At 37.6% G+C, this 24,689-nt stretch overlaps 1 protein-coding gene across 1 annotated transcript; it reads left to right on the top strand.

The window, feature by feature from the left end:
- The first annotated feature begins 17,532 nt into the window (after positions 1 to 17,532).
- On the top strand, positions 17,533 to 21,428 carry LOC127131087 (probable LRR receptor-like serine/threonine-protein kinase At5g10290). Its single transcript, XM_051060028.1, has 4 exons — positions 17,533 to 18,184; positions 18,930 to 19,190; positions 19,539 to 20,411; positions 20,668 to 21,428. The coding sequence occupies exons 1-4, from the start codon at positions 17,752 to 17,754 to the stop codon at positions 21,147 to 21,149; spliced, it is 2,049 nt and encodes a 682-aa protein (XP_050915985.1). The 5' UTR covers positions 17,533 to 17,751; the 3' UTR covers positions 21,150 to 21,428.
- Positions 21,429 to 24,689: the final 3,261 nt, after the last annotated feature.

Raw genomic sequence — 24,689 nt, 5'->3', positions numbered from 1 at the left:
GTCCAAGCTTTCATTTAAGTGACGTTGCATTCTATTTACCATTCACGTCCATTGATTATAGATCTATGGTGCATTCAAGTCCATGGATCCATGCTTCATAGTTCATTGGCTCATGATCTATCATACATTCCTAGTCCATTTATTTCATGTTTCATGGTGCATTCTTGGTCCATTGGCTCATGGTTCATTATACATTATTAGTCCATTAACCTTTGATTCAAGGTGCATTCATAGTCCACTTGTTCTTGATTTATAACACTTATGCCTAGTCAATTGGTTCATGTGTCATCACACATTCATAGTCTTTTAGTTCAAGTGTTCTAGTTCTCATTCCTAATCCATTAGTCCATTTAAATATCATATTTCTTTCATATCAAGATTGATTAAAACATGGATTTTTGGAGGGAAAATGGTAACTTAGAAAATAAGGCATTATTTCTGACCAGTCATCATTTTCACTATATTTTCGTTGCTTATCCGACAAGAAACCAAGGATTTTGAGACACTGTGTACGCATTATGGTACCTTTAAAGTTAATTTTCATTCCCGTAAGTTATTTAAGCAATTTTATTAATTGTCAGTTTTATTTTATATTTTCGTGATTTTACGCGTAGGATGTCTGTGTTTTTGTCCAACAGGTCCAGGTGGAAGAACCGAGGAACTCAGAGTGAGACAATGCGGAATTCCGGAAAGCAAAGGAATGGAAAAATCCCGGTACAAGAGGCCTGACATGGCCACCCGTGTCACTTGACACGGGCCGTGTCAGGCAGAAGGAGAATGAAGCAAAAAACAGTAGCCTGACACGGCCCGTGTCAGGCCTTATCCCATACCGTGTCAAGCCCCATGGGCGTGTCTAGCGAAGCAGTGAGCTGACACAGCCACCCGTGTCAGCTGACACGGGCCGTGTCAACCCAAGCCCAAAATTTTCCCTTTTCATCGGACTTTTGATTATCGGGCTTGCAGAGAGATTTTTGGACATGTCCACCTATTGCTTAGAATTTTCACTATATAAGAGAACCTTCTACCAAAGAAAAGATCATCTCAGAACAAGGAAAAAATACAGTATTGTGAAGCAATCAAGTATTACAGAGAGCAAGGCATTCAGAGAGCTGAAGGTTTTCATGAGCGGAAGCAATTGAAGATCAAAGTCATCCAATTACTTGTAATGTGTAATTTTTATCTTGCATTTGTTTTAAACAATATGAGTAGCTAAACCCCCCAATGCTAGGGGGTGCCCCTGATTTAGAATTGTAACGAATTTGAGTATACTTTTGCATTTATAATATTATTCTTACGGTAACCTTTTGATGTGTTTAATGCTTTCTCTTTCGGATCAATCGAGATTGTTTTGTGGTTATCAATTAGGCTGGACCTCCATTGATAAGGTTTTCATAAGGTTACTCTACAGTAGATATCACCTAGGACTAGGGATACCCTGTATGAACCAAAGTGTTCTTGATATAATAAAGCTTAACTTTACCTTAATTGCCTATGGACATAGAAATTAGGGTCGATTGATTAAAGGTTTTCTCACTAAGAACTTGGGAGAAAATACCCTTGATAACTAGTAGTAATTGATATTTGTTGATGCAATACTGACTCAGAGTTGTTACAGGGATAAATCATACACCTTCCCTAGCATTGTTCCTCTTACCCTGCAAACCCTTATTTTCATCCTTATTTGCCTTTGCGTTTATTTTCATAATTTTGAATCTAAAAACCCAAATCATACTTTTTGTTTAATTGAATGATAATTTGAACTCGATATTAGCGTGCAGTCTTTGAGATCGACATTCTGGGAATTTACCCGTTATTACTACAATAGACAAAAATAATACACTTGCTATTTTTCCGATCAAGTTTTTGGCGTCGTTGCCGGGGACTGCCAAAATATAGAGTTTAGTTTTTAGTTCAATTAAAATTTTGTTGCTCTGCAATAAAATTATTTTTTTGTCATTTATATAATTTAATTCACTAATTTGTGCATGCGAGGAGAGCCCTCAGCAAAATTTCTTTTTGACGCAGAAATCAAGAGAACCTTTCGACGGAGAGGTAGAAACATTAGATTGGATTCCAAAGGAGAAGTTCCCTCCGATCACTCAGATTCAGAAAAAGAAACTATGGCTGAAATTCCTCCAGTTCCACCGCTTCCACCTCCGGAAAGACTCCTAGGTGACTATGGAGGTGCAAATGCGTCAGGTGGTAGATTGACCATTGTCAACCAATAGGTGAATGTGACGAACTTTCAACTGCATCCTAGCAAAATCAGTCAACTGGAGAGAAAATATTTCACCGGAAAGGTTAATGAAGATGCCAACAAGCACCTGCAGAGATTCCTGACCATGAGTACTACTTTGAAAATTGATGGTCATACTAATGAAGCAAAGAAGTTAAGAATGTTCCCATTCACCTTATCTGAAGAGGCGGAAGAGTGGTTCTACTCTCTTCCATCTGGCAGTATTACATCATGGGAAGATATGGAAATAACTTTCTTAAATGAGTATTTTTCCGCATCAGTATTTCTAAGAAAAAGGTATGAAATCTTGAACTTCAGACAGAAAGATGGTGAGTCTTTGGGAGATACCTACAAAAGATTCAAAAGAGTCTTGGTAGCATGCCCAACTCATAATATGGACCAGACTGAACAAATGTAGATGTTTGTGAATGAGCTAAAAATAAAGACAAAACATTTAATTGATACAACAGTCGGTGGCTCAACAAATTTCTCAACAGCCACCGATATTAAAAGTATCATTGAAGCGATAGCCGCAAATGAGCATCTAGAATTATATGATAGGTGTACAAGCAAACCTGAAGGAGTCATTAACTTAAAATTAGAAGCAAATAAAATCTGTTTGGAAGATACAGTCGCTGCTGAAGTAGAGAAGAAATTGAAAGCAATGAATATAGGTACTCAACAGGTAGCTCAAATTCAACCTGCTCAGACCATCACGTGTGAAATCTATAATGGACCTCACCATACTGTATATTGCTTTGCAAATCCTCAACAAATTGAAGAGATAAAATTCTTAAATCAGAACAACCCCTACTCTAACACTTATAATCCAGGTTGGAAGAATCATCCAAACTTCTCCTGGAAAGATCAGAAAGGGAATGTTCCACAACAAGGTCAAGGTCAATATCAGACTCAATATCAACAACACCAAGCTCCAAGGAAAACAGACTGGGAGATTGCCATTGAAAACATGACAGCTCAAAATAGACAATTTGAAGAAGAGACGAGAAACAATCATAAAAACAACATCGCCTCTCTTAAGAACCCTTAAGTTCAGCTGGGGCAGATAGCACAACAACTAGCAAGTTCTCGAACACCAGGTTCCTTACCAAGTGAAACAGTTCAAAATCCGAGAGGTCAAAAGAATATTAATACTGTCACGACAAAAAATAAAAAGGCTGCTAAAAAGAAAAAAATTATATCACCGGGCGAGCCGACTGAAGAGGAAATTACAAAGGAGACTAAACCAGTGATTAAGTTGCCATACCCTCAGAGAGTGACAAAGAAGGAACCAAGCGAGTCAGACTTGGAGAAATTCATGACAATGTTTAAAAAGGTTGAGGGCCATATGTCTTTGTTTGAAGCACTCAAAAGAATGCCCATGTACAAGAAATTCATAGAAGAGGTAATGGCTGAAAAGAAACCAACAACAGAAGAACAGGTAGCCTGGAAGGAAAAGTATAATGCAAATTTACGGGAGTAGAAAATTCCAAACAAATAGAATGACCCTGGAACGGTAACAGTACCATGCATAATTAAAGGAAGAACCTTTAAAAGGGCACTAATAGATTTTGGAGCTAGTGTGAGTTTGATGCCATTATCAATCTATCACAGGTTGGGTATTAAAAATGTCAGTGATACATAGACAAATTTGAAGTTTGCAAATCACTCGAGATAGGATGCATATGGTATAACATAATACGTACTGGTAACAATAGAGGACTTGAGTTTTCCGGTTGATTTTGTAATCCTAGACATGCCTGAAGATGATGAGGCACCCATCATTCTGGGTCGACCTTTCATGCAGACAAGTCGATGCAATCTCAACATGGACCAGGGCACATTAGCCTTGAAAGCTCACGACAAAGAGATAACATTGAATGCTATTGAAGACCAGGAGCTAGAGGAAGATATAGAATCTCACTATCAAGTAGGCGTAATCAGGACAGAGGCGAGAAGGCAAAGTAATATGCCAACATCAGAGAAAGATGCAGGAAGGCCCTCTCGACTCTCATCACTTCCATTAGCCACCCTGAATGGAAAGACTCCCATCTCCATTCCAAAAACCAAGAAAAAGAGAAAACATGGTTAGGAGATGAAGGTTAAAAAGGACTTGTGGCACAAAGGAATCCATACGGATGAAAGAGACAGCTTCCTAGTTTTGGACAAGAGGTGCAACAAGGTTTGGAGGCTGAAGTACCCCCCGTAGCAAGGGGGATGAACCGTCGAGCCACGCGACGTTAAACGAAGCGCTTTGTGGGAGGCAACCCACACGTTACTAGTTCTAATTATTGTTTGTGTTTGCTTATTATTTTAGGTTTGCATAGTGCCTTTCATAAAATGGAAAAGGTACTCACATGGAAAAGGTTGAAAATTTTGAATTTCGTGTGGTCATGTTGCACTTTCTGTCCCATCCCCCCCAGTGGGGCACTGTGAGTCACCCTCCTTCTATATTATTATAAAACATTGAGGTCAATGTTTAGTTCAAGTGTGGGGGAGGTTTTCCTATGCTTTTTACATTTATTTTTATTTTGTTTTATGTTTTATTTGATTAGTTACCAATTTTTACCATTAACATTTGGTTTATTTTTACTGTCAGGTATCATGTGTTGCATGTATTTCAGGTTCTTGGTATTACAGTTGGATGAGGTAATGATAAATAGCGGTAATAGATGAAATGATCACTCCACTTACTATTGCTTGTTGCAAAGGATCTTCCCAGAAATTCGATACTGCTGAAGAAAAGATCGGACGCAATTTCTAAAGCTCAACTAAAGTAGGTCCCCTATGCATTCCGAGTTTAGTAAGAAGCCGCACCATACTCGAAGTACTGTGGATGCTATCAAGCTTTACCTAACATGGTGAGTACATAAAAAGCCAAACACATTTGTCATCATGAGCGATATTCAGGTATGTCTTATCACTCTGACTTTGCATAGGTTCTTTGGGTGTTTCACTGCATGTATGCACACACTGAGGCATGTTGTTTGATTATAGCCCTGAGCCTTTCTAGCCATCCCATTAATATTATCCTTTGTTAATCCCATTTGAGTCTGTACCCTTTGTTTGTCTAACCACATAAATGTAACCCGCGACCCAAAACACTTCCTTACCCTGTTCAGAGTCAATGTGATGTCATTAAGCTGTGTTAAATTCTAAGTTTGGGGTAAACCCCATAAGTATAAAAAACCAAGGTGAGTACGAAAAAAGAAGAAGAAGAAAAAACGACCATCAAAACTTTGAGAAAACAAAATATAGTCGATGGTTCAAAAGAAGCACTCACCGAAGGAAGAACACTCAGTTGGAAAAAAAGAGAGAATATCAAAGAAAAACTAAGCAATTGAAAAAGAAAAGAATAAAACACAGTGAAAAAAATATGAACACTGGCTCTGAACCCAAAACCACTTGTTTTCCTTTTTGTTTGTATTTACCACACCATAACCCAAGCCCCGTTACAATCCGAAAGACCTCAAAAAGTGTGTGTTGTGTGTAGTTGATATGAAAGGAGAAATTATTCAAACATATGAGTTGATATTGCATATTCTGAATTGGAAGTGAAAACACTTTAACCCCAAGAGACTTGGTGAGAGTGTGATGTAAGCTGACAGGTGAAGCAGTACCTCGACGAGGAAGTGCGACAGAAAACTCATTAGGAAAAGCATGAACTATAAAAGGGAGAGTGAAGGCGTTGGTGAAAGATCTCAGTAGTATCATGGTAAGAATACAAATTTTGGGAAGTGACACTTTGTCATATAGGACATTACTTGAGGACAAGCAATGAGCTAAGTTTGGGGTTGTGATCAGTCACCATTTCACTATATTTTCATTGCTTATCTGACAAGAAACCAAGGATTTTGAGACACTGTGTACGCATTATGGTACCTTTAAAGTTAATTTTCATTCCCATAAGTTATTTAAGCAATTTTATTAATTGTCAGTTTTATTTTAAATTTTCTTGATTTTACGCGTAGGATGTCTGTGTTTTTGTTCAATAGGTTCAGGTGGAAGAACCGAGGAACTCAGAGTGAGACAATGCGGAATTCTAGAAAGCAAAGGAATCGAAAAATCCCGGTACAGGAGGCCTGACAAGGCCACCCGTGTCACCTGACACGGGCCGTGTCAGGCAGAAGGAGAATGAAGCAAAAAACAGTAGCCTGACACGGCCGACCGTGTCAACTAACTCGGCCCGTGTCAGGCCTTATCCCATACCATGTCAAGCCCCATGGGCGTGTCAAGTGAAGCAGTGAGCTGACACGGTCACCCGTGTCAGCCCAAGCCCAAAAGTTTCCCTTTTCATCGGGCTTTTGATTATCGGGCTTGCAGAGAGATTTTTGGACATGTCCACCTATTGCTTGGAATTTTCACTATATAAGAGAACCGTCTACCAAAGAAAAGATCATCTTGGAACAAGGCAAAAATACAGTATTGTGAAGCAGTCAAGTATTACAGAGAGCAAGGCATTTAGAGAGCTGAAGGTTTTCATGAGCGGGAGCGATTGAAGATCAAAGTCATCCAATTACTTGTAATGTGTAATTTTTTATCTTGCATTTGTTATAAACAATATGAGTAGCTAAACCCCCCAATGCTAGGGGGTGTCCCTGATTTAGAATTGTAACGAATTTGAGTATACTTTTGAATTTATAATATTATTCTTACGGTAACCTTTTGATGTGTTTAATGCTTTCTCTTTCGGATCAATCGAGATTGTTTTGTGGTTACCAATTAGGCTGAACCGTCATTGATAAGGTTTTCATAAGACTACTCTGCAGCAGATATCACCTAGGACTAGGGATACCCTGTATGAACCAAAGTGTTCTTGATATAATAAAGCTTAACTTCACCTTAATTGCCTTTGGACATAGAAATTAAGGTAGATTGATTAAAGGTTTTCTCACCAAGGACTTGGAAGAAAATACCCTTGAGAACTGGTAGTAATTGATATTTATTGATGCAATAGTGACTCAGAGTTGTTACAGGGATAAATCATACACCTTCCCTGACATTGTTCCTCTTATCTTGCAAACCCTTATTTTCATCCTTATTTGCCTTTGCCTTTATTTTCATAATTTTGAATCTAAAAACCCAAATCATACTTTTTGTTTAATTGAATGATAATTTGAACTCAATATTAACGTGCAGTCCTTGAGATCGACATTCGGGGAATTTACCCGTTATTACTTTAATAGGAAAAAATAGTACACTTGCTATTTTTTTGATCAGTTTCTTAGAATCATAAAAAGACTATTTCATTTAAGAGTGTCCATTCATAAGTTGAACCCCATATACTTGCTTAATCACGAAGATAAAGTGCTTTCAGATCCTAAAAAGATAGTCGACTGTACCGTGAATTACTTTCCATTTCTTTTTTCTACTAACTCTATTCTTTTGCAGGATATGATCATGGTGGATGATACCATCCCCCGGTTGGTTAATGACAATATGAACACCATTTTCACATAACTTCTTTCTTTGGATGAGATATGTAACACCCCAATTAAAATAAGATAATTATTTAATTTAAATTAATATTTTTTTTATTAATTTAATTGAATAATTGGAATTTTGGATTATTATTACTATTATTTTGGAATAAAAATTATTGGGATAATTATTTATTGGAAGTATATGTATAAGTTGGAATTAAGGAAAAAGTCCCAATTTGGAGTAAAAAGGTTTTTTACGTGAAAAACAGAGAAAACGATCGTGAAAGAGGAAAAGGGCAAAGGCAGAGCAAGAGGAAGAAGGTGGGAGAAGAGAAGAGCTTGAAGCTTGAGATTCGCCGGATTATTCAGGTAAGGGGGGTTTATCATCGGTTAAAGGGTATTATATGATAATATGCACTGGGTAGTGATAACCATTGTTGTATCTCTGATTAGATTGATGTATGATGAATTTGTGAAATAGTGGATGAATGAAATTGGATGATAATTGAAAGGAATTCGAAGAAATTTAACATCTATGCACATAACAGCCAAATGACGTTCTCCATTATGCCTTCGGCGTTCGCCATTTGGGTTTTTTTTCCAGAATAAGAGCGTTTAACGCTAATGGCGTTCGCCATTAGCCTAATGGCGTTCGCCATATCAGTTTGACAGACAGTTTTTCCAGAATGAGAGCGTGTAACGCTAATGGCGTTCGCCATTAGCCTAATGGCGTTCGCCATATCAGTTTGAAGGACAGATTTCGCGTTTTAAACTCCCAGATGTGATATCGTGGTAATGTTGTTGTTGTTTTGTTGGGTCTTGAGTAGTATAGGTATTAGTAGAGTGTGCTAATACTGTTTTTGATTATGTGGCATGATATGATATGCCGTTGTGATAAAACGTGTTAATGATGTGTGATGCTATGCATGATGCTGTGAATGTATTAATTATGTATGCATTGTGAATAGACTGCTTTGTGGCTTAGAGTGTGAGCATGTGTCTATTCTTGAAATTGTTGTTGATGTTGCATTTGCTAGGTAGCTAATTCCCATGGTGAGGAATTAGTGAGTTAGTCATTATTGGACTGTTGTTGATTGTTTGCATGCTAGGTGATTAGCGTGCATAGCATGGCCCTTGAGGGGTGGTAGCTAATTCCCGTGGTGAGGAATTAGTGAGTGAGTCACTAGGTCTCAAATGAGTGGGACTAGTTGGACTTGGTAGCCGTGCCTGGATTTGGACGGTGAGGTGAACTATATGTTCACAAATAGTCGGTACCGCATGCATGGAGTCTCATTGCATAATTTATATATAGCGTATAGTATGAATGGATGTATTCCAGTATTATACGTGTGTTGTGTGTTATGTTGATGTTGAGTATGATCGAGTTGATATTGCTGTTGCTGAATGGGAAATCTGATTGGGTGTTGAAATGTGTTAAATTACTTAACATTGCATGATATTTTATAATACTTATTATATTGATTGAGGAACTCACCCTTACAACTATTTTTCAGGTAACGAGCAGTGATTGAGTAGAAGCTAGTGCTTGGAGTCTAGTGTAGTCTCCTTAGTGGGTCATGCTCTGATAGATGTAACATCGGGACGGGATGTCTTAAATGTTTTATTGTTGGTTGTGAACCATTTTGCATGTAATATGTTACATGATGTGAATAATTGAATTGATTTTATCCGCTGCGTATTATGCAGATACTTTATAATTTGGATTAAATAAATGAGCATGACAGGATATTCTGATGATGGTTGTGAAATGATTGTGTGACACCCTTCGGGGCATAATTACTCTGATTGATATGTTGCTATTTTAATTAAATATTTGGGGTATTTTAGAAGGGTGTTACATTAGTGGTATCAGAGCATAGTCGGTCGAGTCGAGTCGTAATTATTCTGTTTCCCTGTACGTGATAGGTGTTGTATAACCCTATCAGTACTTATTGTTTCATCTTGTTAGGTTCTCAGAATAGAGATGGCTGGAAGAAGTAGAGACGATGCTGTGATTGCTGGGGCTCTGGGTATGCTAGCTGGAGTACTTGGGGGAAATCCGAATGTTGTGGGAATGGGAGCTGCTCGTCAACTGAGTGAGTTCCAGAAGAACAATCCTCCAATGTTCAAGGGAGCATACGATCCAGATGGCGCTCAGAAGTGGTTGAAGGAGATCGAGAGGATCTTCCGAGTGACTGAGTGTGCCGATAACCAGAAGGTCAGGCTCGGTACGCATATGCTGTCAGAGGAAGCAGATGATTGGTGGGTTGCTACCCGCACTGAGTTGGAAGCTGCCGGAAGTGCTGAGGTCACTTGGGCGGTGTTCAGAGAGAGATTTCTGAGGAAGTACCTTCCAGAGGAGGTCAGAGGAAGGAGAGAGATAGAGTTCTTAGAATTGAAGCAGGGCAATCGGTCTGTTACTGAGTATGCTGCTAAGTTCACAGAGCTGTCGAAGTATTACATTCCCTATGATGAGGCTACTGGAGAATTTTCAAAATGCGTGAGGTTTGAGAACGGGTTACGTCCCGAGATCAAGCAGGCTATTGGGTATCAGCGGATTAGAGTGTTTTCTAATTTGGTCGACTGTTGCAGAATGTTTGAACGGGATACCAAGGCCAGAGCGGAAAGCTATCAGCAGAGGGTTGATAGGAAAGGCAAGAATCAGAATGATCGTGGGAAACCGTATGCAGCTGGCAAAGGTTTCCAGAGACAGAGTGGGATGAGGAGACCTAGTGGGGGAGACTCCAGTGTCCCTGCCAAATGTTATAGATGTGGTCAGGCTGGACATCGTTTCTATGAGTGTACCAGTGCTGAGAAGAAGTGTTTCAAGTGTGGAAAAGGTGGTCACTTGGCGGCAGAGTGCCGGTTGAAGACTGCGACTTGTTTCAACTGTGGAGAGGTGGGTCATATCAGTCCACGGTGTCCTAAGCCGAAGAAAGAGAATCAGTCGGAAGGCAAGGTCTTTGCTTTATCGGGTTCTGAGACTTCTGCAGATGATCGTTTGACCCGAGGTACGTGTTATATTAATGGCTTTTCTTTCGTAGCTATTATTGACACTGGTGAGACCCATTCCTTTATATCTTTGGATTGTGCTGTGCAACTTAAATTAGAGATATCTGAATGCATGGAAGTATGGTGATTGATACTCCTGCGAAGGGTTCAGTGACTACTACTTCAGTTTGTTTAAATTGTCCTTTGAGTATTTTTGGTAGAGACTTTGGATTGGACCTAGTGTGTCTTCCACTAGTGCAAATTGATGTTATCCTGGGTATGAACTGGTTGGTGTCTAACCGAGTTTATATCAACTGTTTTGATAAGACTGTGATCTTTCCTGAGATTGAGGAAGGAAAGAGTTTGTTTCTATCAGCTAGGCAGGTGAACGAGGAAGTAGCAGATGAGGCAAAGTTGTTTATGCTGTTAGCGACTTTAGAGGCTAAAGATAAATTGGTGATTTGCGATCTAGCCGTGGTGTGTGATTTTCCTGATGTGTTTCCTGAAGAAGTGAACAAATTACCGCCAGAGCGTGAAGTTGAGTTCTCGTTTGATTTGGTACCTGGTACTAGGCCGGTGTCGATGGCTCCATACCGTATGTCTGCTGTTGAGTTAACTGAATTGAAGAGTCAGTTGGAAGATCTGTTGGATAAGAAATTTATTCGTCCGAGGGTGTCACCGTGGGGTGCACCGGTGTGGTTGGTTAGAAGAAGTTAGTTTCCTGGTCATGTGATTTCAAGAGGTGGTGTTGCTGTTGATCCTTCTAAGATAGAAGCGGTATCTCAGTGGGAAGCTCCGAAGTCTGTTGCTGAGATTCGAAGTTTCCTTGGTTTGGCTGGTTATTATAGGAAGTTCATTGAGGGATTTTCTAAGTTGGCGTTACCGTTGACAATGTTGACTAGAAAGGGGCAAGCGTTTGTTTGGGACTCAAATGTGAAGAAGGTTTCCAAGAGTTAAAGAGAAGGTTGACTACTGCTCCTATTCTGATATTACCGAGTCCGTCGGAACCATTGAGGTTTCTGTGATGCGTCATTGTTGGGTTTGGGTGGTGTGTTGATGCAGAATAAGCAGGTTATAGCTTATGCTTCGAGACAACTGAGGGTTCATGAGAGGAACTATCCGACGCACGATTTAGAGTTGGCAGCTGTGGTTTTTGTTCTGAAGTTGTGGAGGCATTACTTGTACGGGTCAAGATTCGAGGTTTTCAGTGACCATAAAAGTTTAAAGTATTTGTTTGATCAGAAAGAGCTGAATATGAGACAGAGGAGATGGTTGGAGTTCTGGAGGATTATGACTTTGGTTTGAACTACCATCCGGGTAAAGAAAACGTAGTGGCTGATGCGTTGAGTCGGAAATCATTGAATATGTCTATGTTAATGGTTAAGGAATTGGATTTAATTGAGCAGTTTAGAGACTTGAGTTTGGTGTGTGAGAGTACTCACAATAGTGTTAAATTGGGAATGTTGAAGTTAACGAGTGGTATTCTGGATGAGATTAGAAAGGGTCAGAAATCCGATGTGCTTTTGGTTGATAAGTTGACTCTAGTGAATCAAGGTCAAGGTGGTGAATTCAGAATTGATGAGAATGGTGTTTTGAAATTTAGTAATCGGGTGTGTATTCCGGATGTTATCGAATTTAAGAAGAGTATTCTTGAGGAAGGACATCGTAGTGGCCTGAGTATTCATCCTGGAGCTACGAAGATGTATCATGATTTGAAAAGGTTATTTTGGTGGCCGAGAATGAAAGAGAAATCGCGAGTTTTGTTTATTCTCGTTTGACTTGTCAGAAGTCAAAGATTGAACATCAGAAGCCGTCTGGGCTAATGCAACCGTTGGCTATTCCAGAGTGGAAGTGGGATAGTATCAGTATGGATTTTGTTTCTGGTTTGCCGAGGACAAATAAGAATTTTGAGGCTATTTGGGTGATTGTTGATAGATTGACAAAATCGGCTCATTTCATTCCGATCAGAATGGATTATCCGTTAGAGAGATTAGCCGAGTTGTATATTGAGAAGATTGTAAGTTTGCATGGTATTCCGTCGAGTATTGTTTCGGACAGAGATCCTAGATTTACATCGAAGTTTTGGGAAGGTTTGCAGAAGGCTTTGGGAACTAAGCTGAGATTGAGTTCTGCATATCATCCGCAGACTGATGGTCAGACTGAGAGGACGATTCAGTCACTAGAGGATCTTTTGAGAGCTTGTGTTTTAGAAAAGAGAGGTGCGTGGGATTGTTATTTACCGTTGATTGAGTTTACCTACAACAATAGTTTTCATTCGAGTATTGGTATGGCACCGTTTGAAGCTTTGTATGGTAGGAGATGTCGGACACCTTTATGTTGGTATGAGTCCGGTGAGAGTGCTGTGGTTGGACCGGAGATTGTTCAACAAACTACGGACAAGATTAAGATGATTCAGGAGAAGATGAGAATTGCTCAGAGTCGACAGAAGAGTTATCATGATAAGAGGAGGAAGTCACTTGAGTTCCAAGAGGGAGATCATGTGTTTCTTCGTGTTACTCCGATAACTGGTGTTGGTCGAGCTTTGAAGTCAAAGAAGTTGACACCTCGATTTATTGGTCCCTATCAGATTTTAGAAAGGATAGGAGAGGTAGCCTATCGTATCGCTTTACCGCCGTCGCTTGCGAATTTGCATGATGTTTTTCATGTGTCTCAGTTGAGGAGATACATTCATGATCCGTCGCATGTAGTCCAAATAGATGATGTACAGGTGAGAGATAACCTGACTGTTGAAACATCACCTATGAGGATCGAGGATCGAGAGTTGAAGCAGTTGCGGGGTAAAGAGATTGCATTGGTGAAGGTAGCTTGGGGAGGACCAGCAGGTGGCAATGTGACCTGGGAACTTGAGAGTCAGATGAAGGAGTCTTATCCGGAGTTGTTCGCTTGAGGTATGTTTTCGAGGACGAAAACTCTTTTAGTGGGGGAGAGTTGTAACACCCCAATTAAAATAAGATAATTATTTAATTTAAATTAATATTTTTTTTATTAATTTAATTGAATAATTGGAATTTTGGATTATTATTACTATTATTTTGGAATAAAAATTATTGGGATAATTATTTATTGGAAGTATATGTATAAGTTGGAATTAAGGAAAAAGTCCCAATTTGGAGTAAAAAGGTTTTTTACGTGAAAAACAGAGAAAACGATCGTGAAAGAGGAAAAGGGCAAAGGCAGAGCAAGAGGAAGAAGGTGGGAGAAGAGAAGAGCTTGAAGCTTGAGATTCGCCGGATTATTCAGGTAAGGGGGGTTTATCATCGGTTAAAGGGTATTATATGATAATATGCACTGGGTAGTGATAACCATTGTTGTATCTCTGATTAGATTGATGTATGATGAATTTGTGAAATAGTGGATGAATGAAATTGGATGATAATTGAAAGGAATTCGAAGAAATTTAACATCTATGCACATAACAGCCAAATGACGTTCTCCATTATGCCTTCGGCGTTCGCCATTTGGGTTTTTTTTCCAGAATAAGAGCGTTTAACGCTAATGGCGTTCGCCATTAGCCTAATGGCGTTCGCCATATCAGTTTGACAGACAGTTTTTCCAGAATGAGAGCGTGTAACGCTAATGGCGTTCGCCATTAGCCTAATGGCGTTCGCCATATCAGTTTGAAGGACAGATTTCGCGTTTTAAACTCCCAGATGTGATATCGTGGTAATGTTGTTGTTGTTTTGTTGGGTCTTGAGTAGTATAGGTATTAGTAGAGTGTGCTAATACTGTTTTTGATTATGTGGCATGATATGATATGCCGTTGTGATAAAACGTGTTAATGATGTGTGATGCTATGCATGATGCTGTGAATGTATTAATTATGTATGCATTGTGAATAGACTGCTTTGTGGCTTAGAGTGTGAGCATGTGTCTATTCTTGAAATTGTTGTTGATGTTGCATTTGCTAGGTAGCTAATTCCCATGGTGAGGAATTAGTGAGTTAGTCATTATTGGACTGTTGTTGATTGTTTGCATGCTAGGTGATTAGCGTGCATAGCATGGCCCTTGAGGGGTGGTAGCTAATTCCCGTGGTGAGGAATTAGTGAGTGAGTCACTAGGTCTCAAATGAGTGGGACTAGTTGGACTTGGTAGCCGTGCCTGGATTTGGACGGTGAGGTGAACTATATGTTCACAAATAGTCGGTACCGCATGCATGGAGTCTCATTGCATAATTTATATATAGCGTATAGTATGAATGGATGTATTCCAGTATTATACGTGTGTTGTGTGTTATGTTGATGTTGAGTATGATCGAGTTGATATTGCTGTTGCTGAATGGGAAATCTGATTGGGTGTTGAAATGTGTTAAATTACTTAACATTGCATGATATTTTATAATACTTATTATATTGATTGAGGAACTCACCCTTACAACTATTTTTCAGGTAACGAGCAGTGATTGAGTAGAAGCTAGTGCTTGGAGTCTAGTGTAGTCTCCTTAGTGGGTCATGCTCTGATAGATGTAACATCGGGACGGGATGTCTTAAATGTTTTATTGTTGGTTGTGAACCATTTTACCTGTAATGTGTTACATGTTTCGAGTGATCGATTTGATCTCTATCCGCTGCGTATTGTGCAATACTTTATGTTTTGAGTTAAATAATGAGCATGACTAAATATTATGTTGAATGGTGTGAAATAATTGTGTGACACCCTGGATTGCATATTACTCTGATTGATATGTTGTTATTTTAATTAAATATTTGGGGTATTTTAGAAGGGTGTTACAAGATAACTATTATAGTTTTTGCTTTGAACAAATATAGTGCGTCGGGTCCAGACAATTTTGGGGCTGTTTTTTATCAATCTTATTGGGATATCATCAAGGTGGACGTTTAGAATGTTGTTATGGATTTTTTCTCTCTTTGGTTGGATTTTTCCTGGTTTTAATTCCAACTATTTTGTGTTAATTCCTAAAATCAAGGGTGATGATGCTTTGGACATTTTTCGTCCCATTTCCATTTCGAATTTCAAATTCAAGCTTATTTCAAAGATCATTGCAGTCAGGCTTGCGAGTTTAGTGTCGTTTCTAGTTCCGCAGAAGCAACGAGGATTTATTCACGGAAGACAAATTCATGACTGTATTGGATTAGCTTCGAAAGCGATAAATTTGTTGGATTCTAAAAATTGGTGTGGTAATGTGGCGCTTAAGGTGGACCTTATTACCAGTCCAAATAATATCATGGTTCCTTCTCATATCATTTCACAGACGACATCCTTATTTTTTACAAAGTTAATTATCCAACATCAAAAATCTCATCTCTATCTTCCAAGCTTATGTGGCAATCTCTGACCAGGTGGTAAACTGTGGTAAATCCTTCATATTCGATGGTTCCATGTCGAATTCCAATCTCAATATCCTTACAGAGCTCTCTAGTTTCCAAAAAGGCTATTCTCCTTTTATGTATCTTGGTGTTCTTTTGTTCGAAGGTAAACCAAAAAAGCTTTTCTTGCAACCTATTGCTGATAAAATTTTAAACAAGTTAGCTTCGTGGAAAGGTTCGTTGCTTTCTTTTGTAGGTAAGACGAAGTTGGTTAAATCCATCATTCTCAGTATGCTTACTCATAACATGTCAATCTATGCTTGGCCGCCGTCTCTTCTTTGTAATCTTGAGAGGGCAGTTATGAGATTCATTTGTAGTGGAGAAACCTCTAAAAACAAGATTGTCACAGTGGCGTGGAACAATATTTGTAAGCCTATTAATGAAGGAGAGCTTGATATTCATTCTCTTTTCATGCTAAATGAAGTCTCCAACTTAAAGCTTGCTTGTGATATTTTGCAGTTGGGCTATTTTTATTAGAAAAAGAGTCATGCGCAATAATAAGTTCATCCATCATCAAATTTTCTCCTCCATTTGGTTAAGTGCCAAAAAAGAGATGAGCTATGTTATTGACAACTCTTCTTGGTGTCTTGGAAATGGTAAATCAATTAGTTTATGGTTTGATAATTTGTGCAGTTATCTCTTGTGTCTTTAAGATGCTGCCTCAACTTTGCTTGATGATAAAACGGATAACGAAATTATGGTAAATGATCATTGAGATTTTTTTAATTTTTCCAACTGCATTCCCCTTTCTATTCAGCTGCGTATTAATAATTGTCATATCCTTAATTTAAAAAAACCAAAATATTAGATTAATTTTTAATTTTTGATTTTTTAATTTGTGCTCTTAAAACGAATTTATGACAAAAATTAACAAAATCCATAAAATAATTCATTTTAGTTTTGTAAAAAAAAAGAAAAAAAAGGCTGAATTTGAAATGGAGACAATTATTATCACCCATTTTCCTAGGTACTACAACTATAGTGGCACAATCTCTCTTGATATTTGACCTCATAATAATGCTACCCTATCATATTGGCATGGCACACTCCACCTTGCTTTTACAGCACTCACTCATAAAATAAAAGCAATGATGTTTACATACATCAATCAAATTAAATACAACCCCATTTTACCTTTTTATATTTAAAAATATATTAAATTGTAGTAAAAAGTAAAAAAAAGTGAAGGATAAGAATACACCAAAACATTAGAAGACAAATGTCACACTTCACAAGTAGCATCCCAATGCTTTGAACTAGTAGAACAAGATGTAACTCAAAAAGTACAACCAATCCAACGGTCAATGTTCCATCACATATTGCATGCACTACTTCATGTTCTCCACTTTTCAGTTTTCACATTCTTTCTTTACAATAATAATTTTTATGTGACTTTTTTCTAATCAAACAGAATATATTTTACTCACAATTCACAATAGAGATTAATTTGTTGATTTGACGAGAATTTAACATTGTTGTATTCTCAGGATTTTATATTCGAATATAAGATCTATGATTAAGTTTTTTTAAAATAATAATAATAATAATTATATATATTTTTTCTGTGCTGTCTTTATTTTCTGACTTTTCCACTTCTCTACAAACTTTTGTCACTTCCTCCACCATCACTTCTTTACCTTGTTCAGAAAAAGAACTAGTTCTAAACACAAACACTGAACATTACACAAACCTCTTTAAACAAGAATTTGAGTTAAGAAAAAACAAAATTTTGTTCTTAACTTGAATCCACATAAAAATGAGGTGTTCACTATTTATCTTTCTAACAATTTTTCTAATGGTTTTAGTTTTTAGCCCAAAAGGTGTATGTGGAAATGCTGAGCTGAAAGCACTTATGGATTTGAAACATAGTTTAGATCCAGAAGGACATTTTCTCTCTTCATGGTCAACAAATGGTAACCCTTGTGATGATTCTTTTGAAGGTGTTGCTTGTAATGAAAAAGGTCAAGTAGCAAATGTTTCATTGCAAGGAAAAGGGCTTTCTGGTAAACTATCACCAGCCATTGGTGATCTTAAGCACTTGACAGGACTTTACTTGCATTACAACTCTTTGTACGGTGGTATACCTAGAGAAATTGCTAACTTGACCGAGCTTAGTGATTTGTACTTGAATGTCAATCATTTGTCTGGTGAAATCCCATCTGAGTTTGGCAAAATGGAGAGTCTACAAGGTGAATTAGTTCTGTTTTTGTTGTAAAGTTTGAAACTTTCTGTGTTTTGCATCTGGGTTTTGCTTCAAGTTTGTTTTTTTACTATGTTTGTATTCATATTCTGTGTATTAATGGTATTGCTAAAATATTTGAGCTTTGTTTTGTTTATTCTTTGTTCTATTTTTTATCTCTTCATATGATTGACTTTCTACGCGCCTTTCCAGTTCCACCATCTAATGGTGTTTACTCTTACACTACAATTTCCCAAAATAGGTACTTTTGAGAAAGGAAATTATTGCATATATCACTTTTTGCAACCACTAGTTATGGTTTTTTTAAAGAGAAATCTGCTCTAGAAGACATTTTCTGCATCTTAAAATCCAATTTAGAACTACTTAATGTCTTGTGCTTTAATGGCAAGAGGTAGGTATGAACAAATGAGTTAAGAGGGTAGCTATACTTTTAGGTTTTGGTAATTTCTTGTTCCTTTTGTTTTTCTTCTAAACTCTATTCAAGTAGTTTATGGTATTTTTTCTTGGAAGGATTTATATTCTTTATGTATAAATGAACATTTTCTGAACTTTATAAGAAATTTGAATATATCACTATCTATAAAATCACTTCAAAATCCATGTGCTGTTTTTGTTTCATTCTCTATTTTTGTTCTATGAATCTAAGTTTCAATTAAAAAATTGCTCTTTTTTTCAAGCTTTTTGTTTCTAATTTGGGAGTATACTTATTTTTGTATCTGTACTTTGTTTTGTAGTTTTGCAGCTTTGTTATAACCAGTTAACAGGAAGCATACCGACTCAGCTCGGAGATTTGAAAAAGCTTAGTGTTCTTGCTCTACAGTCGAACAAATTAGCCGGAGCTATCCCTGCTAGTTTAGGTGACTTAGGGATGTTGATGAGGCTAGATTTGAGCTCTAATAATCTTTTTGGTTCAATTCCAACAAGACTTGCTGATGCTCCTTTTCTTCAAGTTCTTGATGTTCACAACAATACCCTTTCTGGAAATGTACCTCCTGGTAATAAATTTGCTACTTTTCGATGTTATTTTACCGGTTCTTTTTACAGGTGTTGTGATATTTATTGTGGTTGTGAATTAACCACAATTTCTTTTTCATCATAATAACGGTGAATAACGGTATCGGTAGTGACACCTTTTGATACCGTTTTTTCGCGGCTGTTTTCGCTGTAATGCACCGTTTTTTGAAACTTTGGTTATAACGACTCGCATTTAAGGATTGAAATGACTTTCTACTCAACATGTCTGTCTACTTGTCGGATTGGTCCCTTTTGTTTTTTCATCTGAAGCAGATAATTATTTCGTGTAACTTAAACACCTCTGACATTTTTTCCGTTTTTCATTGAAGCTCTGAAGAGGCTAGATGACAAATTTGTGTATGAATACAATTTGGGACTATGTGGAGATGGTTTTTCATCCTTGAAAGCTTGCAATGCTTCAGATCATTCCAATCCGAACAGGCCTGAACCTTATGGAGCAGGAGTTGGTGTTACGCCAAAAGAAATCCCCGAAACTGCAAACATAAAGTTGCCTTGCAATACAACTCGGTGCCAAAACTCGTCGAAATCCAAAAAGACTGTGTCTGTTACTGTCGGCTTAGTTCTGGCATCAATAGCAGTGTCAGCAGTGGGCATTCTAGCTTTCACAATGTACCGTCGGCGGAAGCAAAAGCTTGGTAGTGCCTTTGATATCACTGAAAGTCGTCTAAGTACCGATCAAACCAGAAGTATTTACCGGAAAAATGGATCTCCTTTGGTTAGTCTTGAATATGCTAATGGATGGGATCCTTTGGCAGATAGTAGACATTTTAACGGAGACAAGCAAGATATGTTCTCGAGTTTTCGGTTCAACTTGGAGGAAGTGGAATCCGCGACTCAGTATTTCTCAGAGTTGAATCTGTTGGGTAAGAGCAACTTTAGTGCAACATATAAAGGAGTTCTAAGAGATGGATCTATTGTCGCCGTTAAGAGCATTAGTAAAACTAGTTGCAAATCAGATGAAGCTGAGTTTTTGAAAGGGTTGAACATTTTGACGTCGTTGAGGAATGATAATTTGGTGAGGTTGAGAGGATTTTGTTGTTCGAGGGGACGAGGGGAATGCTTCTTGGTTTATGATTTTGTTTCGAATGGAAATTTGTCGCGATACCTTGATGTTAAGGAAGGTGAAGGTGAAGTCCTTGAATGGTCAACTAGAGTTTCGATTGTAAAGGGAATTGCTAAAGGTAACTTTTTCTTTCCTCTCTTTTATTAGAATGATTCGCAATCTTGATGTGTATATTTCTGTAGCACCGACACCTATGAAAAAAGGCGTGTCCGTGCTAGTGTCGGTGTCTGAAACTAACACCCTCACTTGTTATTACGTTTAAGTTATTCATTTTTTAAAATTATTATCAGTGTCAACGTGTAAATGTCGATTTTGTGTTTTCGGTGTGTCCATGTTTCATAGGTGTAAACTGAAAATCTTTATCTGTGATTCAGGCATATCATATTTGCATGCTTGCAAAGCAAACAAACCAGCTCTTGTTCACCAAAACATCTCAGCCGAGAAAGTCCTCATCGATCAGCGACAGAATCCAGTGCTCTCTGATTCCGGTCTATATAAGCTTCTCACCAATGACATTGTCTTTTCTTCACTCAAGGGCAGTGCTGCAAAAGGTTACTTAGCTCCCGAATACACCACCACAGGCCGGTTCACAGAAAAAAGCGATGTCTACGCTTTCGGGATCCTTCTTTTCCAGATACTCACAGGGAAGCATAAGATCACTAGCTCAATGCGTCTCGCAGCAGAATCATTCAAATTCCAAGAATTCATTGACCAGAATCTCCACGGAAGATTCTTCGAATACGAGGCGGCTAAACTGGCAAAAATGGCTTTGCTTTGCTCCCATGACTCTCCCTTTGAAAGGCCAACTATGGAAGCTATTGTTCAAGAACTTGCCAATTGTAGCAGTTGTCTTTGATTTATGTTTTAGTTTAAAATACTCTTAACCATCACTAACACGTAAGTTTTATGTTGTTTGGTAACTTATGATGAAAATGTTTGTGATGGTGATGATTTTGTAATGTATGAACATGACATTGTTCTCTATGTCCTTTAACTAAAGGACTAGCTTTTGTGAATGTGTTGGATAGTTGTTAGGTTGTGTAGCTTAGGGAAGGGAATTTTATTTCCAACTCTCTTCTTCAATGATGAAAACTCTAACATCAGTTAGTTCTTGAATTTATTGTTTCTTTATTGAGTTGTGTGATGGTTTATCTTTTATATTTCCAACTCTTCTTTAATGAAGAAAACTCTAACATCAGTTAGTTCTTTAATTTATTATTTTTTTATTGAGTTGTGTGATGGTTTATCATTTATATTTAAGAAGCACTGACACACGACATTGAGCTGGTAGATCTTTCCATGGATCCTAAAAGTCTTTAAGCTCATTCTATCTTTAGGAGTTAAAACTAAGGGGGAATTTACTGTGATTTGGTTTGTTGTGGCGTGGATTATTTGGTCTATCCGAACCGATACCTCTTGTCTTAACTCTTAACTAATAGCGGGTCAGGAGGTGTATCTCGTGCTTGAACTAATCGCGGATCAAGAGTTGAATCCTGCTTTGGAGGTGTGCTCAGTGGTTTTAATTTTGTTTGCGGATTTCTGTTGGTGTATGGTGGGGTTTACATTCTAAGATTTAACTTGGTTCTCTGTTGAGTGGAGCTTGGGAGATTGAGTGCATGTGATAGAGTTTTGGTCTCTTTTGGTTTTCTTTTGTTTTTTTAACACTTGTGCCAATTAACTCCGATTTCTTGTTGTTTTTGGGGTTAGTCTCTTATTTTTTCCTTCCGTAGATTAAAAAACATTTGACACTCTGTTTGTCTAAGAATTTTGGTTTAATATTTATATAAGATTCCTAAGTATAAAATAATTTAGTTATGCTTTTGACATTTATTAAATGTTTGAGATTTGGTCTATTTTGAGTTCAAGGTTTATATAATTTAAAAATCTACAAAGTTTGGTTTGGAAGAATCTCAAGAACAAATCTATAAGATTAAAATCACTTTATCTTTAAAGCATGTTCAAGATTAAAATCACTTTATCTTTAAAGCATGTTCAAAATCTCAAAAAATTTATGATAGTTTGACATATTTGATTGAAGTGGAAATGAAATAAATTCTGAGACTAAGACTAAGTACAAGTAGTTAATCATTTCGACACTATGCTCTACGGTTCGACAGAAGAAACCTTCGACAGAAGCAATTATGAAATTTAAAAGGGCAATTTGAAACAAGAAGAGCAGTTCAAAACGGTTCAAATTTCGAAGACACTTGAAAGCATATTGGAAGGTTGGAGCCCACGTAATGGAGTACGTGTCGAATCCTGTAAAAGTAATTGTTATCGACGATTAATATTATCATAGTATACAAGTTCAATCATGTAAACAGGGGTCGTAAAATTCATTAAGTATTCTCTATAAAAATTAAGTATCCAAGTCAAGAGAGAAAAAAGTTTATGAGAAAATATATGATATACGTCATTTCTTTTAATTCTTTAAATTTGAAGCATTTACTTGAATGATCTTTTATATTCTTTATTTATTCCTTATTTTCAAAGCAATTATGCATTGTTTCAGCTAGAGTTTACATTTAAATTCTTGACGTTCAAACATCAATATTCAAAGTACAAACACATTTTCTCAAATCTTTGCACAAATATGTCATATGATTTTTTCGAGTTTAATCCTATAAGTGAACGGAAATTTGTGATTTGATTTACCAAAAAAGACGGTAAATAAATTGACACTAAGACCCTTTTTGTGCAACAAATTAAAATTTTTGTTGCAGAAAAGTTGTGCATTTTTATGTTAATTTTGTTCTTCGTTCATGAAACACTTTCAATGTTTGAGTGTTTATATAGATGAGAAGTGGTAAAACTTTAGTTGAGACGACACGTCCAAAAAACACCCTCTTCACCACAATAACACTTTAAATAATAAAGAACAACCAATCGAATAAATGGTTGGTGGTGTAGGCACTTCAACAACCGTTGGAGTAACCGCCCATATTGTGAGTCAAATGTCTGTTTCTACAACATTACCAGAAGTCGTGGTTCCCACACCACAAGTAACGAGTATTCCAACTACTCCCAGGGCCACACAAGCAATTGTAGGAGACCCTAGACATTCTTTTCTCCCAAGTTTCACACTACCCCTAGTAATAGGGAATATCCATATGGAATACAAACTACAATGATGACAGGTCTACAAACTAATGTATCTACGTATGCAGATAATGCAATGACCGTTGCATCCCCTCTCAATCCATAGTTAGCGTCAAGATCTGCTAAAAGCAACCCAGGTTGAATGGCACAACCATAAGGAGGGTTGTGATATATTCCTCAAGTAATATCATCCCTAACCACTAATTCCCTCATGTCAGTGAGACAACAAATGGATGAAAGCAGCCATGAGATGGTGAATATGCTTACACAGTAAATTGGTATCGTGTTTAACCCTTTGATCCAAAACACAAACCATACATACTAACAATTGACACATCAAATGGGTCGAATCGCTGATTTCCTTGGCGCCCCTCAAGCGTCTATCCAACCAATTCCTCAAGTCCGAACAGGCGAGTTAACTCAAAAACTAGGTCTCCCTAATAACCAAGGGTAACAAGGGGTTATGCCCCAACAAGTCGAACAACCTGCACAAAAGGTAGTCGAAGCAGGCGTAGGCCAAAATGGCCCAGAGTTGGTATTGATCTATAGAAATCAAGATGGATACCAACTGTGATACGGTGAACTGACTTTGTGTTTTTGCTTTGAAAAGCAATGTTGCGGATAGCAAGAGTTGCCACCGACTTTTCTTTTATCCAATAAGGAAAGGCGGAAAAGAACAGGAAAGACCTTGATTAGATTTTGAGTTCGGGAGGTACATTATACAAAGGGAAGGTGTTAGCACCCTTTGTATCCATGGTTATCCATGGACTCTTAATTGCTTAACTCACTTATGTTTTCCTTGTTTGAGAAAGTGTTTGAGAAATGTGGTGTGTTTAGAAAATATTTTGAAAGGAGAGTTTAACTTTGTAATGATTCTTGTACGAATGTATACAAAGTGTTTATCTCGTTTGATTTTTGAAAGATGTTTAGAAAAATATAACTCGGCGATGATTCTGGTGCGAGTGTATACCAAGTGGTGATTTTCTAAAATATGTTTTGAAAAGTGTGAGGTGTGAAAAGTATTTTAAGCTGTGAGCAAGCATTTAAGAGTTATACCTAACCAAGGTCTTTATAGGTATTTCCTATCCTTAGGAGGGTAAAACTGTCCTTACTATTGAGAAGTAAGTAGTCTTATCCTTTGGATGTAAATGGACATCGTGGGGTCGTCGATTGGCCATTGAAGGCAACATTTGTAAGGATACCTTAGCATTCGAAGGGACGCTCATCATTTAATCGTAGGCTACAACGAAGGGTCATCGAGGGACAAAGTCATATATTCGAAGGCAACGTTCGAGGG

Source organism: Lathyrus oleraceus, chromosome 1, assembly GCF_024323335.1.
Source record: "Lathyrus oleraceus cultivar Zhongwan6 chromosome 1, CAAS_Psat_ZW6_1.0, whole genome shotgun sequence".
Taxonomy (NCBI): Eukaryota; Viridiplantae; Streptophyta; class Magnoliopsida; order Fabales; family Fabaceae; genus Lathyrus; species Lathyrus oleraceus.
Note: the sequence above shows the minus strand (reverse complement) of the source record. Positions and strands in the feature narration are given on the sequence as shown.

Excerpts from the sequence above, each read along its gene's own strand:
- LOC127131087 (XM_051060028.1), top strand. The coding sequence starts at position 17,752 with ATGAGGTGTTCACTATTTATCTTTCTAACAATTTTTCTAATGGTTTTA. Across the intron at positions 19,191-19,538 it reads TTCTGGAAATGTACCTCCTG|CTCTGAAGAGGCTAGATGAC; the intron begins GTAATAAATTTG and ends TTTTCATTGAAG. Across the intron at positions 20,412-20,667 it reads TGTAAAGGGAATTGCTAAAG|GCATATCATATTTGCATGCT; the intron begins GTAACTTTTTCT and ends TCTGTGATTCAG.